General features: G+C 39.6%; 1 protein-coding gene across 8 annotated transcripts in view; it reads left to right on the top strand.

Moving 5' to 3' along the window:
• The window catches only part of LOC113518050 (major facilitator superfamily domain-containing protein 12-like), a 202,078-nt gene that overhangs the window by 175,366 nt on the left and 7,279 nt on the right, over positions 1–19,433 (top strand). For 4 of the 8 annotated variants that reach the window (XM_052903092.1, XM_031913050.2, XM_052903097.1 and 1 more), the window contains 4 exons: positions 15,904–16,073; positions 17,188–17,271; positions 17,889–18,111; positions 19,286–19,397. In XM_052903092.1, coding sequence (XP_052759052.1) covers positions 15,904–16,073; positions 17,188–17,271; positions 17,889–18,111; positions 19,286–19,397 — 589 coding nt within the window. The other 4 variants (XM_052903093.1, XM_052903095.1, XM_031913049.2 and 1 more) reach the window with 4 other exon arrangements.

Raw genomic sequence — 19,433 nt, 5'->3', positions numbered from 1 at the left:
TTGAGTTGTGTATCTATGGGCTGAGTTTATTGCAAAACTTCATAAATAATTCATACAATAGGCCTAAATACATAATAGTGTCAAACGTTATAATTTACGTCCTCCTACGCTCTAGCGTGATCTGAAAGGAATCATGACGTGGAAATATATAATACCTTTGTTGTCCCAAATTACTGAAATTAATAACCTGCAAAATTATAAGAATATGAAATTTAAAATTTTTTACTTATTTATATACAACGATAACAACCAACCAGTGCCTCAGACTATTATTTCTCCATCAAGGCTTTATGAGCATATTTATTCTTTATTTGTTTATATATAAATTGCATATTTACCTACAAGAAATTAAACAAAATACAAATAAAATTTAGGAAAGGAAAATACGAGTAGAATGGTAGCTATTAATTATTAGTTAATCCTCAGTTGTTAGTTGCTGCATTATAAGGAAATCATCAAAAATTAACTAAAATAATTAACATCCTAAGAGGGGCTATTAGATTAGACCCATTTCTAATAATCTCTTTTTCCCTGAAATAATTTAGAAAAACCTCTGGAAACCATCGTAACCTTCTTGTTTAATTCATCTCGATGGACCAACTAACTTGTTATTATTTTCACCTATCATCCCTCACTGGTACTTTGCCAGCCCACGTTTACCGATACCACAGGTAAGGTTACCATTCCAGTTTCACCAATCAAAACGCATCTTAATCTTCAAGAATAATTAATATTTCCAATGTGCTGATGTCATTTCATGTGCATGTCAATAGACGGCGATAATTATTTCTTATCAAGATAGTCATTAGCTTGTTGCCATTCCAGTTTTCATAAAAAAATAATTTATCTACATAAAGTACCTGCTCTTAACATTGTGTCAGCCGTTAACTGATCACTTCTGAACATAGCGTCTCCCATAAGGAGGTTTTGCCAGTAGTTGCCATGTTCGGCAAACAAATTGGCAACCGCAGATTAGCTTTTGGTGGTGGTGTTTTAACCCACCCACCATAAATTCCCTTAGTCGCCTCTTACGACATCCATAGGAAAAAAAGGGGTATTCTATTTTATATGTATTTTATAATATAATGCCTGCTCTTAATATACAATCTTTAAATTAAAAACTATTATTTCATTATTATCTTTATAAGTATTTACCTATATAATTTACTATTATTGTTATAATTATATAGTTGTATTACATTTTAAGTATTTTTTTAAATATTTACATTTATAAGTTACTGCATATATCTTTTACTTATTTACCACTCAGAAGTTTTTCTATATTACATATACGTAGTAACATAAATAAAAGATAATTCGATATAAAAAATCAATAGTGTATTTTAAAAGATTGTATTGGTAAATTGTGATAAAGAACTATTTACTGTTGTTCAAAATTTAAAAACTTTATGCCATTAAAAACCATAAAAGTACCTGTCTCAAGACATAAGAAATGCTTAAAGGTTTATAGCTCCCATTCATTTTGAGAACCTGTTACCCGTACACGACTATATTGGTAGTGAACTTTTTAAACAAGGCACCCAGGCACTCCTTTTGTACATCATACATGCAATGAAGGTCAGACTGAACATAATAGTACAAATTGGAGGTTAACAAGTGGTTCCGAGTATTAGCGTCAGCATCAAAAGTCGATAAACACGTTATCACTTTCAAAATCTGTATACTCCGTGCTATTATAAATATTCAACTTATTTTAACTATATACGATGTTTGTCCAGTCTTTGCGCTAATATTTTTGAGATATTTTTTACATACCGGTATTTACAGGTCTTGGAAGTTTCTAGATGTTCATCGAATTTTATTGTCGACTGTACCTATCAGCTTTATCGGCCTTTTTGATTTGAGTAGGTTGCAAATCATGAGTTGGGCGTTGAACTGGTTTCACTGCTTAAGTTTTCTGATACAAATTACACGTACTTCTTTATATGTTCTATATAATCCTGCTATATTTTGAATTAAATCGTCAAATTACATTTAAACAGAAGTTCTTTATCTATTACGTAATATCTTTTAATTGGTCTTACTCCCGCGTATTAATTTTGAAACACTACAATTCTTCTTTATGAAATAAAATCCAGCTAATTGTAAAATTTCTTGTATTTACAAATTTAAAAGCTACCCTTACTTGATAGATAAACGCGTCTTGTTATACATATATTAGAAGCTCTCTATATTTTTTTTCCTTTTATCAACCCATTTTTCTTTGTTCAGTTTCACTGGGTGAACATACCTTTAAAAGGATGTGAATTGCTTATAGTGCATGAGAACCCTCCTGAAACTTGCTTAATGTTTTTCGGCGCCGCTCTCTTTTTGACCTTTCATACACTCTATTACGTTAGTTCTGGCCGCCTTTTTAATATTTCTCTAACCTTGGTTGTATTTCCCTGTTGATTATAGAGTGGTGAATGTATTTCTACTTAACAATATTTTATTAGGTTACTTAATATTCGAGGGCGTCGTGACCTAATGATTTGTTAACCCGACTCACAAAATCGAGGTTGTTAGTTCAATGCTAGCGAAGAACAATTATTTTAAAATTTATATGCAATTTAACTTAATTTTAATAAATTTTGAAGGCTATCAATCATAGCTATATCATAATTGAAGACAGACAAACCGACTTTAAATACATTTAACGAATTAGGTATATTAATGTTTTACAAAAACATTAAATAAATACGAGTACAAAGTACGTATATCCCTAAAATTAAGTCGATCAAGGTTTTTTTTAATCTCAGTGGAAAAATTTTTCAAACATAATTTAATTTAAATTCTATATTCCCTTAATTAAACTTATTGGATTCTATTGTTAAAAGTTTCGTAAACATATATTATATTTTAATGTCATAACTAATAATTATTAGATTCTATAGATGGTGTATAAGGTTTTTTTAATTTATTTTTTTATTTAACTAGAATGGCAAACAGGAAGATGGCCTATCTAATGGAAAGTGGTAACCTATAAACATGAATAGTTGATGAAAAGAAAAAACGAAACTATCCAAAGAACTAAAAAAAAACTGTAAGTAGCCCTTTAGGGATGACATAAGCAAATGTATAATAAATTATAAATGTCATTAGTGCCGCTAGGTATATCAATTAATGCTAGAATTAATTATCGTGACTGCAGCAAACCACAACTGTCTAGCTGGGACCGGCTGGCTGGCTGGCTCATAAATCAGAGGGGTATAGTTTGGCGCTCGCTCATAGGGCGCTCGATTGTGCAATCGATTGTGACCGATCGTGATCAGCTCATTTTTAATGGCTAGCATTTCCGAACAAAGGATCCAGTTTAAAATATGCTTTTATTTGAGCATTGAACATGGAATTTAATGTGATTGTTGATAATCAACATTTCCGTTCGTTATTATCTAAAAATTATATATAATAAATGATATTTAGTATTCATTTGTAGGTGTATTATGCGGCGAGATCTTTTATTTTATTGGCAAATCCCAAAGAACCGCTTAGGTGTACATCCATATTTTTTATAGTTTCTAATATGATCTAGCTGTGCGTTGGCCCTTACAAAGAAGCTAATAATAGAAAAACAAAAAATTAAAAAAAAAAAACAATAAACAAGAAATATTAATAAGCAGCAGCAGTTTTGTTGTTACGTTATACTATATAAAATATTTACTGTTATTCCTAGAATAATAGCCGAGAATAATTACTTATTTTGACACAAATTTAACAAGTAACATTAGAAAAAGAAGACTGACCTGACAAAACTTTTATTCGTACAAAATACTTCGATATCTTGATAGTAAAGTTTTTACCTCAGTATAAAAAATATAAACATTGATAAATATCTTAATTCTTGATCTTATTAGATCCTAACTAACTTTTAGTTTAGAACATCGTGTTGGTCTAGATTGTCTCATACAGATACTGCCATCTAGTGTGAATACAGGTATATATTAAGTTAGCCAAAGCTGTGTTTACTGTTAACTAATTGCTGTTCTACAATGCCTACTAGTAGTTTAATTCTGTAACTACAGATGGCGTATAGTAAAAATATATGGAAATATGATTGTTGATTGATAAATATGATTTTCAATACTGTAAATAATTTAGATATCTGCTACTCAATCATACTACTCGTAGCTCAATGTACTTGACTGAATCAAGATATACCTAGTATTGGGAATTTATTAAAGCTAATTGTTTATATAAAACCCTTTTATAGTTATGTAGGTTAATTTCGTTTGTCATTTTTATTAATTCCCCATTCTCCCGTTATTAACACCTAAATGCATTATGTTTTAGACTAACATGCCTACTTTATATCCCTTAATATTCTTAATATCTTTATGTCAAATACTATGTTATTACTACATTATACTTTATGAAAAATACCATGCCAATAAATAAAAAGGTCTAAGTAAAAGGAAAAACAATAAAATTACGACCCACCCTGACTTCGTAAAGGTAGTTAGATGAAATGATATATTAGTATTTTAAATTAGTACTTGGATTAATAGAAGATAATAAAAATAAGCTTAGTACTCAATCCCGCGGCATTTTTCTTACTTTTACTATTATTATACCCGTCGTAACTTCTAAACGAATGATCCGATTCGAATATTTTAAAGAGGGATTTACATATACATAACCAACCTTGATTAGGAAAATATTTAGTTGGATAACTATTAACATCATGATACGAATGTCATCATCTTTCGTCATCATCTTTCAATTCTACTTGATATTTCGATTGGCTAATTTGTACAAAAAACAGATATTGTGATTTAACCATAATAATAGTTAGAAAAATGCCCTCAGTGGTCTTTTTCGTGAGTAATGATAAACAATCTTTGTCTAAAAACCCCTTTACATACCTCCGTATACTATAAAAAATCCTTTTTCGTTCAGGCTGTGCGCTGCCATCCTCTATTCGGAGTGCTCAGTATTCAGCTTCGTTTAAAGGACAAGTCAAATCACATTTTCTTTCATTGTAGTTACTCTTTTCCTTTCTTCTGTAATGTTTTACTAAATTTTTGTGGTCGTAAAAATTATTAATTCACTCTTGCGCCACTTACCCACTTCTATTTATTCTCCTTTAATCAAATGTTAGCTATAAGAGACTGCCCTAGCGATAAAAGCGTCTTTTCACCTTTATATATATTTTTTTATCTGTACTTTATGCTACTGTATTTTATTTGAATTTTCTAATTGTTATTGTATATAAAGAGTTGAATGAATAAATAAATAATGATTAGTATTACAAAGTTGTAATACCTACATAATTTTATCATTTCATCGGTACTTTTCCCAGAACACACCAAATAATGATTTTATACTTTTTTTTGTTCAGCAGTGGACGGATCATGGCTAAGATGAGATGAGTCGATGCAAATATTTAATTGACAAATTTTCGAAAACTTGTCTAGCAGTATAGTTATTTTCGTATGTAATTCTATTTTTCTAATAATTACTCTATATTACTCGCTGACAATGTGACTTTCTATAGGTGGAAGAATTTTTAAAATTATTTAAGTAGTTTTTAAGTTACAAACAATTATACAAAAAAATCTAACCATTTCTCTTTATGACATTAGTTTAGTTTATATATTTAAACCGTAGAAAAATTGATTACTTAAGTATTATGAAACGACACCTCAATATATGTATAATAGAATTCATCTTAATCTCTTAGATGAATTTGATGAAAGAAGGAATAACTAAATCACATAGGTAGTTAAATATACTTAAATCTTTTTTCTACTAATGGCTTTCATAATATAGTGCACATTTAAGTCTAGTGCAAAACCGGTAACAGACTGACACATTAAAATCCCATTACATTCCTGCCGTAAGTGTACTATCCCTTTAGAGAATTTGACGTCTAACAAAAATTGTTACAGTTTATCATTTTCCTTTTAACTAAGTATATACTAATTTTCATATTTTACCCAGTAATGCACTATTGGTTTTATTTCAATATTGAACAAGCCTTACGTCCAATGAAGCATGAATTGCGGTACGGCCCAGAGGCGGATTATCTCTAAGGCAAACTAGGTTCATGCCCAGGGGCACGTATATACAAAAAGGCGCACGCACGGAATTTTTAAACAAAGAAAAATAAAACATAAAATTAATTGTGTCTAACCTAACCTATACACCTATTTACACAATATACCTATTTACACATATATAAGAAAGTGCGTATTGATGGCAATGAGCGCTTGCATTTTCAAAATATTACAATATTAGGTATTATATAGATACTAAAGTAATATCAACAAAACTAAAGATTAATTTTAAGCCAAAATTAGAGTAAAATCGATTAGTTTGCAAGATTTAACCTTAAGAGTTTCGTTACTATATTTATACTAATATATTTTTTCATTGTCAATATTATATCAGCCATTAACTGTCCACTGCTAGATATATCTATATATTGCCAGTAGTTGCCAAACTTGGTAGGCGGGATGGCAACCGCAGAAAGGGTTTAGTTATATTTTAAGAGGGACGCTCCTGCAAATCCCTCGACCATTAAATTCGCTCTTACGACATCCATGGGACAGAAAAGGGTTGCCCATTTTATATCGGGACCACACGGCACGTTAGTATGGAAATTAAATAAAAATTTATAACAAAAAAAAAGAAATGGCGTCGACATAAAATACTAAAGAATTCACACTACGATATCGTAAATGTATACATTAAAGTATAAAAACGTATAAAGTATTAAATTCTACCATATATTGTATATGAACGGTGTGGACTGCCGTTCGGTGAGCGTGGACTGTAGGGGCGTTGGTTCAGGCTGGAGTGAAACACAGCGATTACTATTCTGAAGCCTCCGGTACCGTCTGAAGAGAGTATTTTTTCTTCTTGTCCTATTTCTTCTCGAGTGTAGTGCGTCGCTGCCCGGAAGCGAATGCCGCTCGACGGGAGGCGGCCTATCTTTATACCCGCCCGCTCGCACGATAACATTTCCAACTCGCGTTAGCGAATCTGTGTGAGCGGGACGGGGCGAGAATGAACGAGACGCGTGTCTCTTCAGATCGGTACCCTATAGCGTTTATTTATTTATTACAATTTACAATTTCTTAGTTCTATTTATTATTACAATTTCTATTTCTATTTGTAGGTAATAATGACAACACACAAAGGAATACTTTATTTAACTTACACTATAGGTATCTTAAATCTATGTAAAATCTATATAAAATAACAGTATACAAGAACGATTAAACTAGGGACTTAACAACTATAAATCACGATTACATATATACAAATAATGTCGCGAACATAATCTCCCGCCGCAGCTCTCGTAGCTGGAGTTAACTCGTGTTCGCGTCGCTCGATGTCGATGTGGGCAGTATGATCAGCTTCTTAGTGGGTCGCCGTAGAATGCCCTTGTTCGTCCGCACGTCGACTGCTCGGATCTCGCCGTCTGGTCCAGGGTAGATCGCCACCACCACGCCTCGCGGCCACGTGTTGCGAGGCAAGGTCCCATCAGCTATCAGGACCAGGTCGTCCATTTTGATGGCTCCGTGTGTAGCTCGGGGCTCCCGCCGGTGTTGCAACTCGGGTAGGTACTCTTTCACCCACCGGTTCCAGAAGCAGTCAGCTAGCCTCTGGCTGGCACGCCACTCCTTGTGTCCCGCCGCGTCGCTCTCGGTGAAGCTGCCTGGCAGTGGGACGCGCGATGGACCGCCCAATATGAAGTGATTGGGGGTTAGGGCGCTGTCGTCGTCTGCCGATGTCGACACGTGGGTTAGCGGTCGGCTGTTGAGGGTGTGCTCGACTTCGACCAGTAGAGTGTGGAGGACCTCTTCCTTGGGCGCCCGTTCGTTCAACGTGGCGGCTAGTGCGGTCTTCACGCTACGCACCAACCGTTCCCACGCACCTCCCATGAAGGGTGCGCTCGGGGGAATGTAGCGCCACCGGATGAAATGGACTGATGACTCTTCTTGGATGGCTTCCTCGGCTGCCTTCTTCAACTCGACGTCAGCACCTTTGAGGTTGGTGCCTTGGTCGGACCATAATTCCGTGGGACACCCTCTGCGGCTTATGAAGCGCCGCAGGGCCATTATGGCGGAGTCCGTGCTGAGGCTGCCGGCGATTTCCAGGTGGACTGCGCGCGTCGTTAAGCAGGTGAAGAGCACTCCGTACCGCTTCTGGTGAGTGCGGCCCACTGTCCCGGTCATAGGCCCGAAGTAGTCTAGGCCGGTGAACGTGAACGGTCGTTGATGATGTGCCAGCCTGCTCTGTAGATGGTTGCCCGTTGACGGCTGCGCCGGTCTTGCTCTTCGTAGGCGGCACAGCTGACACCTCTTCAGTTCACTGCGGACGGCGTGTCGTAGGCGCAACACCCACAAGTGTTGTCGCACCTCGTTCGTGGTGATCTCGAAGCCGCCGTGGTGAAGTTTCCGATGCACCCATGCGATGTATAGGCGCACCCAGGCGTGGTTTCCGTCGACGATGGGGGCTCTCGTTGCTCGGCTGACAGATCGGCGGCGGCTGCTATTCTCGATCGAAGTCGCAGAATGTCGTCGTTGTCTATGACGACTGACAGCTGTATGAGTCGACTGGATGACGGCAGCTGTTTCCCATGTTTCAATGCTGCGATTTCGTCGCCGAACGCCTCTTGTTGTATCGCGCGAATCCATAGCCGTCGCGCGCGATCGAGGTAGTGTGTGTCTATGGGGATGAAACACACAGATGGACTATTGCTGTTCTTGATTTTCATCTTCGTCTTCTCTCTATCGACTTTCTTCGTGCGGGTCCAAGTGGGGTCGGCGCTCTCTTTCTTCTTGTTTCTCTTTCGGATAGCGGTACAGCGTTGACTGGTCGGTCGCAGGAGGTCGATGAACTGCAACACTCGTGCTGAACTGCGAACAAGTTTCAACCAATTAGAAAAACGTGACGGATCGGGCAATGCTATAGACAACTGCGTCGCGTTCTGTAGCTTGTGTACGCGTTCTTCCCCCGTTTCCGCTTGACTATCGTCGCTCGTACTATCTTCACGCGGCCACTGCTCTTCGGGAAGGTACAGGAAGTCCGGCCCACGGAACCATCTATGCTGCGAGCCGAAGTCCGTCGGTGGGTCGCGTGTGGCGTCGTCTGCTACGTTGTGCCGCGTCGGTATCCATCTCCACTCGTTCGTCTTCGTTTCTTCGACGATCTCGGCGACTCTATGCGCGACGAACGGCTTGTATGCGCGAGGACCGGTGCGTAGCCATGCGAGCACGGTGCGTGAGTCCGACCAGTATACTCGGCGAGCGGACTTCAGGTCGTGTTCTTCGACTGCCGTGCGCGATAGGCGACACCCGAGGACGGCCGCTTGCAGCTCCAGTCGCGGTATCGTGGTCACCTTGCTGAGTGGGGCCACTCGTCCCTTTGCCGCGATCAGCGACACGTGGACCTCGCCGGTCGCGCTTACGGCCCGCCAGTACACGGCACAGGCGTACGCGTCCGAGCTGGCGTCGACGAATGTATGCAGCTCCGCTGTATCGGCCGTGGCTACCTCCGGGTAGCACCGCGGCACCTCCAGCGCGGACAGCCGTCGCACGTGGTCCATCCAGCTCCGCCAGGCGTCCGCTTCCCGTGGTTGCAGCTCGGTGTCCCAGTCGATACCGGTACGCCACGTCTCTTGCAGTATCTTCTTCGCCTGTATGGTGATGGGAGTGGCGAGGCCCAGTGGATCGAACAGCGACATGATTGCTCGTAGCGCTTCCCTCTTCGTCGGCGTCTGTTCCCCGCTAGCTATCTGTGGCGGAAGCTTGTGTCCGTTGAAGTTGAAGCCTAAGGTGTCTTCAGAAGGTCGCCATACCATCCCCAGTATCTTCTCCGCGTCGAGTTGTACCACGCTGTCCCCGCCGGTGTCGGAGAACGCGGCGCGCACTTGATGCGAGTTCGACGCCCACCGTTGGAGATAGTAGTTGGCTCGACCGTGGATCTGTGCGACCTGTCTTGAGACGCGTACGGCTTGCTCTTCCGTGTCGAAGCTGACGAGGTAGTCGTCGACGTAGTGGTTCATGACCACCGCCGTTGCTGCCTCCGGGAACTCTTCCTTGTACTGTTCTGCGTTCTTGTTCTTGACGTAGATCGCTGTACACGGTGACGATGTTGCGCCGAATATGACACTCTTCATCCTATATTCCACAGGTGGACCCTCTCGTCGATCTCCTCGCCACAGGAACCGTTGCATGTCCCTATCTTCTTCCCGTATGGTGACCCGCATGAACATGTCCTTTATGTCCGCCGTGACCGCCACCCGTCGTTGCCGGAACCGCATGAGGACCCCCGGTAGCGATTGAAGTAAGTCGGGGCCCGGCAGCAGCATGTCGTTCAAACTGATGCCCTTCGTCTTGGCTGCTGCGTCGTGCACGATCCGCAGTTTCCCCGGTTTCTGTGGGTTGATGACGGCGAAGTATGGCAGGTACCACACCCGTTGGGAACTCCGTGGCGGGGCGACTTCGGCATACCCGTTCTTGAGTAGCGTGTCCATTTGTTGTTCATACCTCTTCTTAATTTCTTCATTCTTGTCGAGTTTCCTTTCGACCAGTTGGAGACGTCGCATTGCCGATTCGTAGTTGTCCGGCGGCACAGGGTCGTCCTTCTTCCATAATAACCCCGTCTCGTATCCTCCCGCCGGTAACGGACGCGTTTTCTCTTCTAAAATGCGTAGGGCGCGACGTTCCTCTTCGTTGTAAGACCTCTTCGGTGCGATTCCCAGCGATTCGAGCGCGAAATGTTGCTTCATCATTTCTTCCATCGATTGTTCCTCTTCGTGTGTCGTCACTATGTGGCTGATTCTGTGCACCTGCTGTCTTGCCCTGCCGCGACTCGTACCGTGCAGTACCCATCCCAGATCGGTGAGTGATGCGACCGGCTGCGTGTCGGATCCTCTTCTAACTTCGTGGGCCAGCAGTAGGTGCCAGTTGTCTTGCCCCAACAGTACCGTCGGTTTGCCCTCTTCGTAGACCAACTCCCTCTCTATGTCTTGTAGATGTGGACAGCCCTTGATGACGCTGCGCGGTACCGACTGCGGTGATAACTGCAGTCTGTCCATCGTCCGTGCCCCCACTGTGTATTCTTGTGAATTCCGCCCGCGGATCTTGAAGTGAACACGCGTCGATTGAGCTGCGTTGATCCGTGCCCCGGCCACACCTTCCATGTAGAATGGTGCGGGGGGACCCGTAGCACCGATTCGCTCCGCCACCGTCGTCTCGATGATGGTGCAAGTCGACCCGTCGTCCAGTAGCGCGTAGGTGTCGCACGTTCCCGTGGGACCGGTGACTCGTATCGGCAGGATCTTCAGGAACGCGATCTTGTCGTTTTCCCTTGCCGATGCGGTGACTGCGGCGGACTTGTCCTCGACGACGTGTGTTGTTACTTCATTCTCCGGCTGTTGTCGCGTGGTGTGCAGCAGAGGGTGATGAGTCTGCGTGCACTCATCCACTCCACATCTCTTGCTCTTGCAGGCGTGGCGAAATCTTCTTACTTTGAGGCAGCGGAAACACAGCCTATGAGTCTTCGCTAACTCCCATCTCGCCGATGTGTCTGCTTCCTTCATCGTCTTGCAGTCCGATGGAGCGTGTCCCTCTCGTCGACACATCGGGCACGGTGGTGTAGCGGGTTTCTCCTGCGTCGTGTATGTCTTCGCCGTCTTCCTAGGAGCGGACTCCCGCCGGTCTTCGGACGGTATCTCCTCGGCGGGGGCGAAGTTTCCACATCGTGCGGCGGTCCTTTGCAGGAACTGAGAGAGTGTTATGAGGTCCGGTTGTCCCTCCGATTGGTCGTTGGCGAAATCGTAGTACTTGAAGCGTAGTACCGACGGCATCTTCTCTGTGACGTTTCTCACTATTTCTTCGTTGTAGAGGTAGTGACTCTTGTTCAGCGCTCGTATCGTGGCGACGACGTTCTGCACCTTGCTTGCGAAGAGGCAGACGTCTCTTGCGTTGTCCGAGAGTCGTGGTAGCGCGCGGAGTTTGTTCAGTTCGGCTGTGACGAGTGCTCCAGGGCGGCCGAACCTCGCGGCTAACATCTTCATCACTTCTTCTGCGGTCGTAGACCCGACGAATAGGGAGCGTGCCGCGTCCTTTGCGGCCCCCTTCAAACTTCTGCGCAGTCTTGCTAGGTTCTCTTGTTCTGTGTGTTGACTTGCGCTTTCTTCATAGGCCATCTTCCATGGTAACCACTCGCTCGACGATCCATTGAAGACTGGCAACTCGGTGACTCTTGACGCTGTGGAGGGCAGTATGTTGCGAGCGGCCATCTGCATGGCGATCGCAAACTCATTGCAATCGATGCCCACCTTCAGCACCGGTTCTTCTTTCTTCATCGACTGCATCGCTGCTGCTATCGTAGGCATGGCGGCATGTGGGTCAACGTGGCGTGCGTGGTCCCGGTGAAGTGCGTCGCTGCTCGGCTGTGGCGGCGGCGCTCTCGAATCCTCTTCAACGGGTCTCGATGGGACGAACCCCTGACGCTTGCCGGTGACTTCTTCTATCTCTGGTACATGCGGCTCCATCGTGAGTGCTAGCGTGCTTCGATGAACCCAATCCGACGTTCGTTCTCTTCTGACGGTAGCGTCGTCGTCTTCTACTTCCTCGTCGTCCTCTGATTCGGCTTCCAGGGCGGCGACACGTGCAGCGGCCAATTCCACCTCCTTTCGAAGTAGCTCCTCCCGTGCCTTGGCCAGAGCCTTCTTTTTCTGCGAGGCCGTGGTGCGAACCGTGCGTGCCGTGCCGTGCTTCGGTTCCTTCTTCCTTGCTGTCTCCTCTGTCGTTCCTGTGGCTTCGGTAGTCTCCGTGGCTCCTGTGGTCGTCGTATCGCCGGACGTGTTCGTAGTCGATGTGGTGGCGGCGGTAGACGACGTGGCAGCGACAGATGACGTTCTGACAGCCGCAGACGACGTGGTGGCAGCAACGGACGGCGTGGCAGCGACGGACAGCGTTCCGGCGGCCGTAGTCGACGTGGCGGCGGACGTTGTGGCTTCGGTGACGGCGACTTTTTGTTGCGACGACTTCATGTTTCTCGTAGTCGGCATTTCAGCGATCCGGCTTCAGAATGGTCTTCCTCCAGCGATCCGGCTTCTTGATGTACCAACGGTGTTCCTCCAGCAATCCGGCTTCTCGAAGGACCACGATGAACGGTGTGGACTGCCGTTCGGTGAGCGTGGACTGTAGGGGCGTTGGTTCAGGCTGGAGTGAAACACAGCGATTACTATTCTGAAGCCTCCGGTACCGTCTGAAGAGAGTATTTTTTCTTCTTGTCCTATTTCTTCTCGAGTGTAGTGCGTCGCTGCCCGGAAGCGAATGCCGCTCGACGGGAGGCGGCCTATCTTTATACCCGCCCGCTCGCACGATAACATTTCCAACTCGCGTTAGCGAATCTGTGTGAGCGGGACGGGGCGAGAATGAACGAGACGCGTGTCTCTTCAGATCGGTACCCTATAGCGTTTATTTATTTATTACAATTTACAATTTCTTAGTTCTATTTATTATTACAATTTCTATTTCTATTTGTAGGTAATAATGACAACACACAAAGGAATACTTTATTTAACTTACACTATAGGTATCTTAAATCTATGTAAAATCTATATAAAATAACAGTATACAAGAACGATTAAACTAGGGACTTAACAACTATAAATCACGATTACATATATACAAATAATGTCGCGAACAGTATAATTACATGATAATAACGTGGAAGTTATTGATAAATCGTGCACGGTAAGGAATAAAAGAGTTAAAAATTGTCTTCTTCCAGCCATGACAGATAAAAGAATAAATTCATTAGCAGTACTCAATATTTAATCAGTTATTGCTATCTTTAAACTATAACGGTATTATTGACAATTTCGCAAGACAAAAATGTAGATGCAGAAACTTCGAACTTTTTTTGTCATTTAAAGTGATTAGTGTCAATTTTTAAATAAATAGTTCATAACTTCAGTCATTAATAATAATAATAATAAATTTATGTGTACTTAAATTTGAATTAGTACTAGTAGGAGATTAGTCCTAATTAAAATTTATAATATATGGCAAGCTAGAGGGGCGACGAAGAGGTGCTTACCAAGGCGCTCTCAACATTTAATCCGTCTCTGGTACGGTCAGAACGGTAACCTGATAGTTACGGAAGCCACTGTCTAGTCCAGTCACCTAAGTATTCACATGACAATAGTAGGGCATCGACCGGTATAAATTTAAACAAATTTATATATCCATACTAATATATCCACGCTTAACCTCTATAGGGATAGGTAGAAACAATTGATTCTAAATATTCTTTTTCTGTCACTTTTCGCGTAATAAATGAATACCTTAAATAAATATAATTAAATATTTAAAAATGTAGTAAACAAATATCAAATAATTTTATAATAAGTATATTATATCCTTTCTATTTATAAAGGCACAATTGAAACTAATACACAAGATGTAATCCGGCGGATATGTCGAGTAAAAATTTGATTAAACACAATGATTTCTATGTCAATTGCGCTTTATAAATACGGGTCAAAGTGCATTTGCATGTAAGGGCCTATTTCAATTTAGTGCCATGATACATTTCCAAACGTCTAAGCTCCTTACATACTTTAGTTATCAGAGAGGCTAGCCGATAGTCCGATACCATACGTTTGTGAATCTATTACTACGACACACGCGGTTATGGTAAAGAGTCGATACCAGACTCTATAACAATGAGATTTCCTTATTGAAACACCGTTATAGGGTAAAAAATTGGTTTAAACATTGACAATTACAGTTTTAACAAGTAACAATTTTTATTAATGATAATATATAGTGAAATTGAAATTGAGTGTATAAATATTAAATATGATTTCCAAATACGGATCAACGGATGTGAATGAAAAAAATTCGGTCACTGAAAAAGAAGACTGTGTCGCAGAAAATCATTTAAGGTGATCTGGCGGTTAATCGACATATCCCATCAGGAACATTATCTAATCCAGAACACAATATCACATGCAATTTGGTCCAATTGAAGGAGGGAATAATAAAACGAGAATTTCTTGCGTGTTAGTGCAAAGACGAAAGCTTGAGGCGTTGTCTCCTTTTTGTATTTTGTTCCAAATTATTTACTTTTGTTGTGCAAAGTTTTATATAATTGTGGAAATATTTAACTAGCAAAACAGCATGGACAACGAGTGTGAAAAAAGTGTGACTAACGAGTAGGATTGGATTTATGCTTAATACAATAATTTAATTTACTGATTAATGACATTAAGTCATTAATCACTCTTTATTGACAAAGCACATTTTGTTATTATTCATTCTATTTTCTTACATTTATATTGAACGTGATGTGTTTTGAAAAGATCTTAAATATATTTTGTACTAGGTGTATCCCCCGGATCCACTTGCGTGAATCAGTATATAAAATATCCTATACGCTAAGTTAGGACATAATGTAACCGTGTACCAAATTTTATTCAAATCCGTTCAAGAGTTTTTGTGTAAGAGAGTAACAAATATCTATTCATCCATCGTTATAATTTTTTGCATTTATAATATTAATAGAATTCTAATAAGGAGTACCTATTTAAAAGTTATGTCTAATTTTCATTGTAGTTAGATATTATGTATTTTTTGTTCACATAATGCATATAACTGCAACTAAATATTTCGTGAAAATCATTAGGTGTAAGCTTCTTTTTACTTCTTACCATATTAAATATAATACTTATTACATTTGATTATTAGTTAACTTTGAATAATTACTTAATGCAAACTACCTATCTGAATTAATTTGTATATATCCTTTAAAATATTTATATCCTTATAATTTTATACCTGTAAGATACTTTAGTTACAATGTAAATTTAAATGTGTTTTACATAAGTATGAATAAAAATAATTACTTAATGAGTTTAAATTAATATTTCAGTGAACTGTGCCGACGCCGACGATGGTGGTGGATCAATCAGAACTTGGTGTACGGGCTGGGGCATATTTACAATGATCTCTGTGCGGCAATGTGGTTCTCTTATATGATGCTGTTTTTCCAAGCTGTCCTCGAAATGAGGGCTGTAGTTGCCGGAGCCATGCTTCTTTTAGGTAATTTTCTTTATTAAACAAATATTATTGAAGTCTGAAAGCCATATTCCAACTATAATTTTATAATTAAAAAATCGAAACAGACAGGATCCTGCACATTCTTCGCTTTACCAAAGCCAGTGCTCTTCAGCTTAGTCAAAACTTCAATCGATGCTCGTATCGATATTTTTATTAACACTATTTTGCTTCACTATTTATAACATTAATAAATAAAAATTAAGTTACATAATTTTAAACAGTATACACACTTACATGTTTAGGTACTATCAAAAATATTTACCTTAATATTTTTAAAGAAAGAATACAGAATAATAGTGTCATGGTAGAGTTTCAGTCTATATTGTATTATTTTTTGTATGATATCATATACATTTTACAGTTGCCTTCTATTTGATGAGTCAAGCAAAATAATCTTTAGAATTAGCAAACATTTAACAAGCCATAGGTTAAACAAAATTTTAATATAACTAGGAATTGTAAACAAACTATGAAATCATTTGTGAGAAAGTGATTAACGTGACGTGGTCTATAGACATAAAAAATATTCATATAGCAGACATCACAGAACACACTGTGACTCCCATAATACCACTATGTATTGTCAATTTTAAAAGACTAAACTGTATTTTAAATTCACAATCGAGACTTAACGCGACTCGGTTAATAAGTACTAGCTTTTACCCACAACTTCGTCCGCATGACCAGGATATGTTCGTTGACTGACATAAAAAGTAGCCTATATTCATCCCATATACTAGTACTACGTGTATACCAAATTTCATAGAAATCAGATAACCCGTAGGGTGCTATAAGGTAACAAACAAACTTTCACATTTATAATATTAGGATAATCGGGTCGTGCTAAGTCCCGATTGCGAATTTAAAAAATGTGTAAAGAACGTGAAATTTTAAAATTAACTATAATGTTACACACACATACCATCTCCCTGCCTTGCCAGTCTTTGAACCTATAAGCCTAAACACATAATGAGAGTCCGTTAGCGCCTGAGAGATATTTCCGCTAGCATCTTTAAGTGATGTAGTGAATTAGTGCTAATAAGTTATATAACTGCATAGATACATTGGTAAACTGGTAACTACTTGGTAATTCCAGGACAAGTAATAGACGCGCTTGCTACCCCAGCAGTAGGAATGCTGGCTGACAAATACGGGACTAAAAAGAATTGGCATTTAACTGGTAAGTTTCTTTTACTAAAAACAAATTTTCTTTTACATTAAGTATTAAACTTCAATAAATAAATAAACAAAATTATCTAACGGGATTCTTTGTTGTATTCGATTTATTGGATCCAACTTAACTTTTTACAGCGCCTTCGCCCGCGCTTTGTCTTCCATTCCTCTTTTGGGAACATACTTTTTAGTGAATGCCAACTTTAAACATAATTTTTACAGACTTGCTACACAAATTTTGGAAATAAGGGGAATGGCTTCTTTTCTCACATTTTCTATCATAATTTAAAAACTATACAACGTAAGAATAAATAAAAATTAGTTTAAAAAAAAAATATACTAATGAAGGCCTTTCATATATCCCACTTGGACTAGTAAGTCCACTTTGAAATTCTGAGTACTGAAAAATATGTTTTCAATTATTTCGATTACAAATGTTTAGGCCAATAACATGTAAAACTATTTCAAATTTTCAAATCGATATCATTAGTAGTCGCCAAGATATAGCGCTATGACAGATGGACGGGCGAACAGGAAACTTGCACCATAAGGGTTCCTTTTTACCTTTTTGGTACGGAACTCTTTATAAGATTTAGGTATAAAATATAACAATTTTTTTTCTAGGTTCCATAATAGTAACGTGTACATTTCCACTATTATTCGTAAGATGTTGGGGTTGCTCTGCCACTGAAACTAGTGCGAATGTTGCATGGTGGATGCCATCCTACTACGCGTCACTCATTATCTTTTTCCAAATTGGATGGGCAATAGTGCAAATTTCACACCTGGCTATGATACCAGATATAACAGACGATCTTCAAATCCGTTCTGATTTAACATCTATAAGGTAACAAACTATAATAATAATCTATAAGTTCAGATGTAATTCAACATTTAACAAGTTATTAGGAAATTCCCTGTAATACCTACAAAATAGAGGTAGAGGCAAAAATATAAAATTAAATTGGGTACTAATATAAGGTACTAGCGTATAATTTGAAATAATAATTTTTTTTAGGACTGTTCTTCATGATAGTCTATGGTCTCCTATAGACTATCATGAAGAACAGTCCTAAAAAAATATTTCTTCATGATAGTCTATGGCAGAGACCTATGTTCAGCAGTGGACGGATTAGATTATTTGTTTTTCTAAGCAGGCATACCTATATACACATATTTTTAATTTAACAACAAGGTGTTATTTTAATATTGTGTGTACACTCGCCAACCATGTACGCAATAACGAGTAGAAGCGAAAAATTAATCACCTTTTCGTTTATTTTTTTCAGTTATTATAAGTAGTAGTAGATACAATTTGGAACTTTTCCTATGGCAGTAACGTAAGCTTATGTTTTGCGGTTGACATTGAATGACCGAAATGATGTTAAAGACATATTTTAATAGCAAAGACTTAACTAGCATTTTAAAATATTGCAGTGATTCAGACTTTTTGTGCCTACAAATTGCAAATAAGCTGATTAAACCTAATAAAAAGTGAAACTGTCGCCTATTGACAGAACAGCAAAGCTTCATAGACATCACTGAATATACTATTGTATCTCAATCTTCAAACTGAAATACAACCATACAAACACGGCAATTTTTTTATGGATCATCCATATAAATATATCCAATGAAATAGCAATGGTAACTGCGTTTACGCTATCGGTATACGCTGACTGGATACCAGCGATAGATAATAGGTGAGGATGAAAGCAGGTCAGTTGGCCCGTATCGTGCTATACCGTATCGTAATGAATTCATCAAGAATTAAACATGATCATTTCCAAGGCGAACCACGAGGACTTGATAGTGTATTTTGCTAGCAATAAGGTTATTAGACTCCGTTATTAACAATCCCTTTAATTACGATTCTCAAGACTACATTATTAATTATTCCTCAGTGGAATAAAGATAGGTAGGTATTCACATTGACGCCTTTGTACAAATTCTTCCTCTGGTAAAAATCCCTTTCTAGTATACTTAATTTAGAGTTAAGGAATAGAATATGGCTTTTACAGATATATGGCTTCAGTTACATCGAGCTTGATGGTGTACCTTATTACGTGGGTGGTACTACGAGCGACTAATTATAGCACCTTTATTGGACCAACAGATGACTATAAATTCAGGGTAATAGAAAACAGTTCATACTTATTTAACAGATTG

The sequence above is a fragment of the Galleria mellonella genome, unplaced genomic scaffold (genome assembly GCF_026898425.1).
Source record: "Galleria mellonella isolate WM207_F2 unplaced genomic scaffold, CSIRO_AGI_GalMel_v1 utg132, whole genome shotgun sequence".
In the NCBI taxonomy this organism is placed as follows: Eukaryota; Metazoa; Arthropoda; class Insecta; order Lepidoptera; family Pyralidae; genus Galleria; species Galleria mellonella.
Note: the sequence above shows the minus strand (reverse complement) of the source record. Positions and strands in the feature narration are given on the sequence as shown.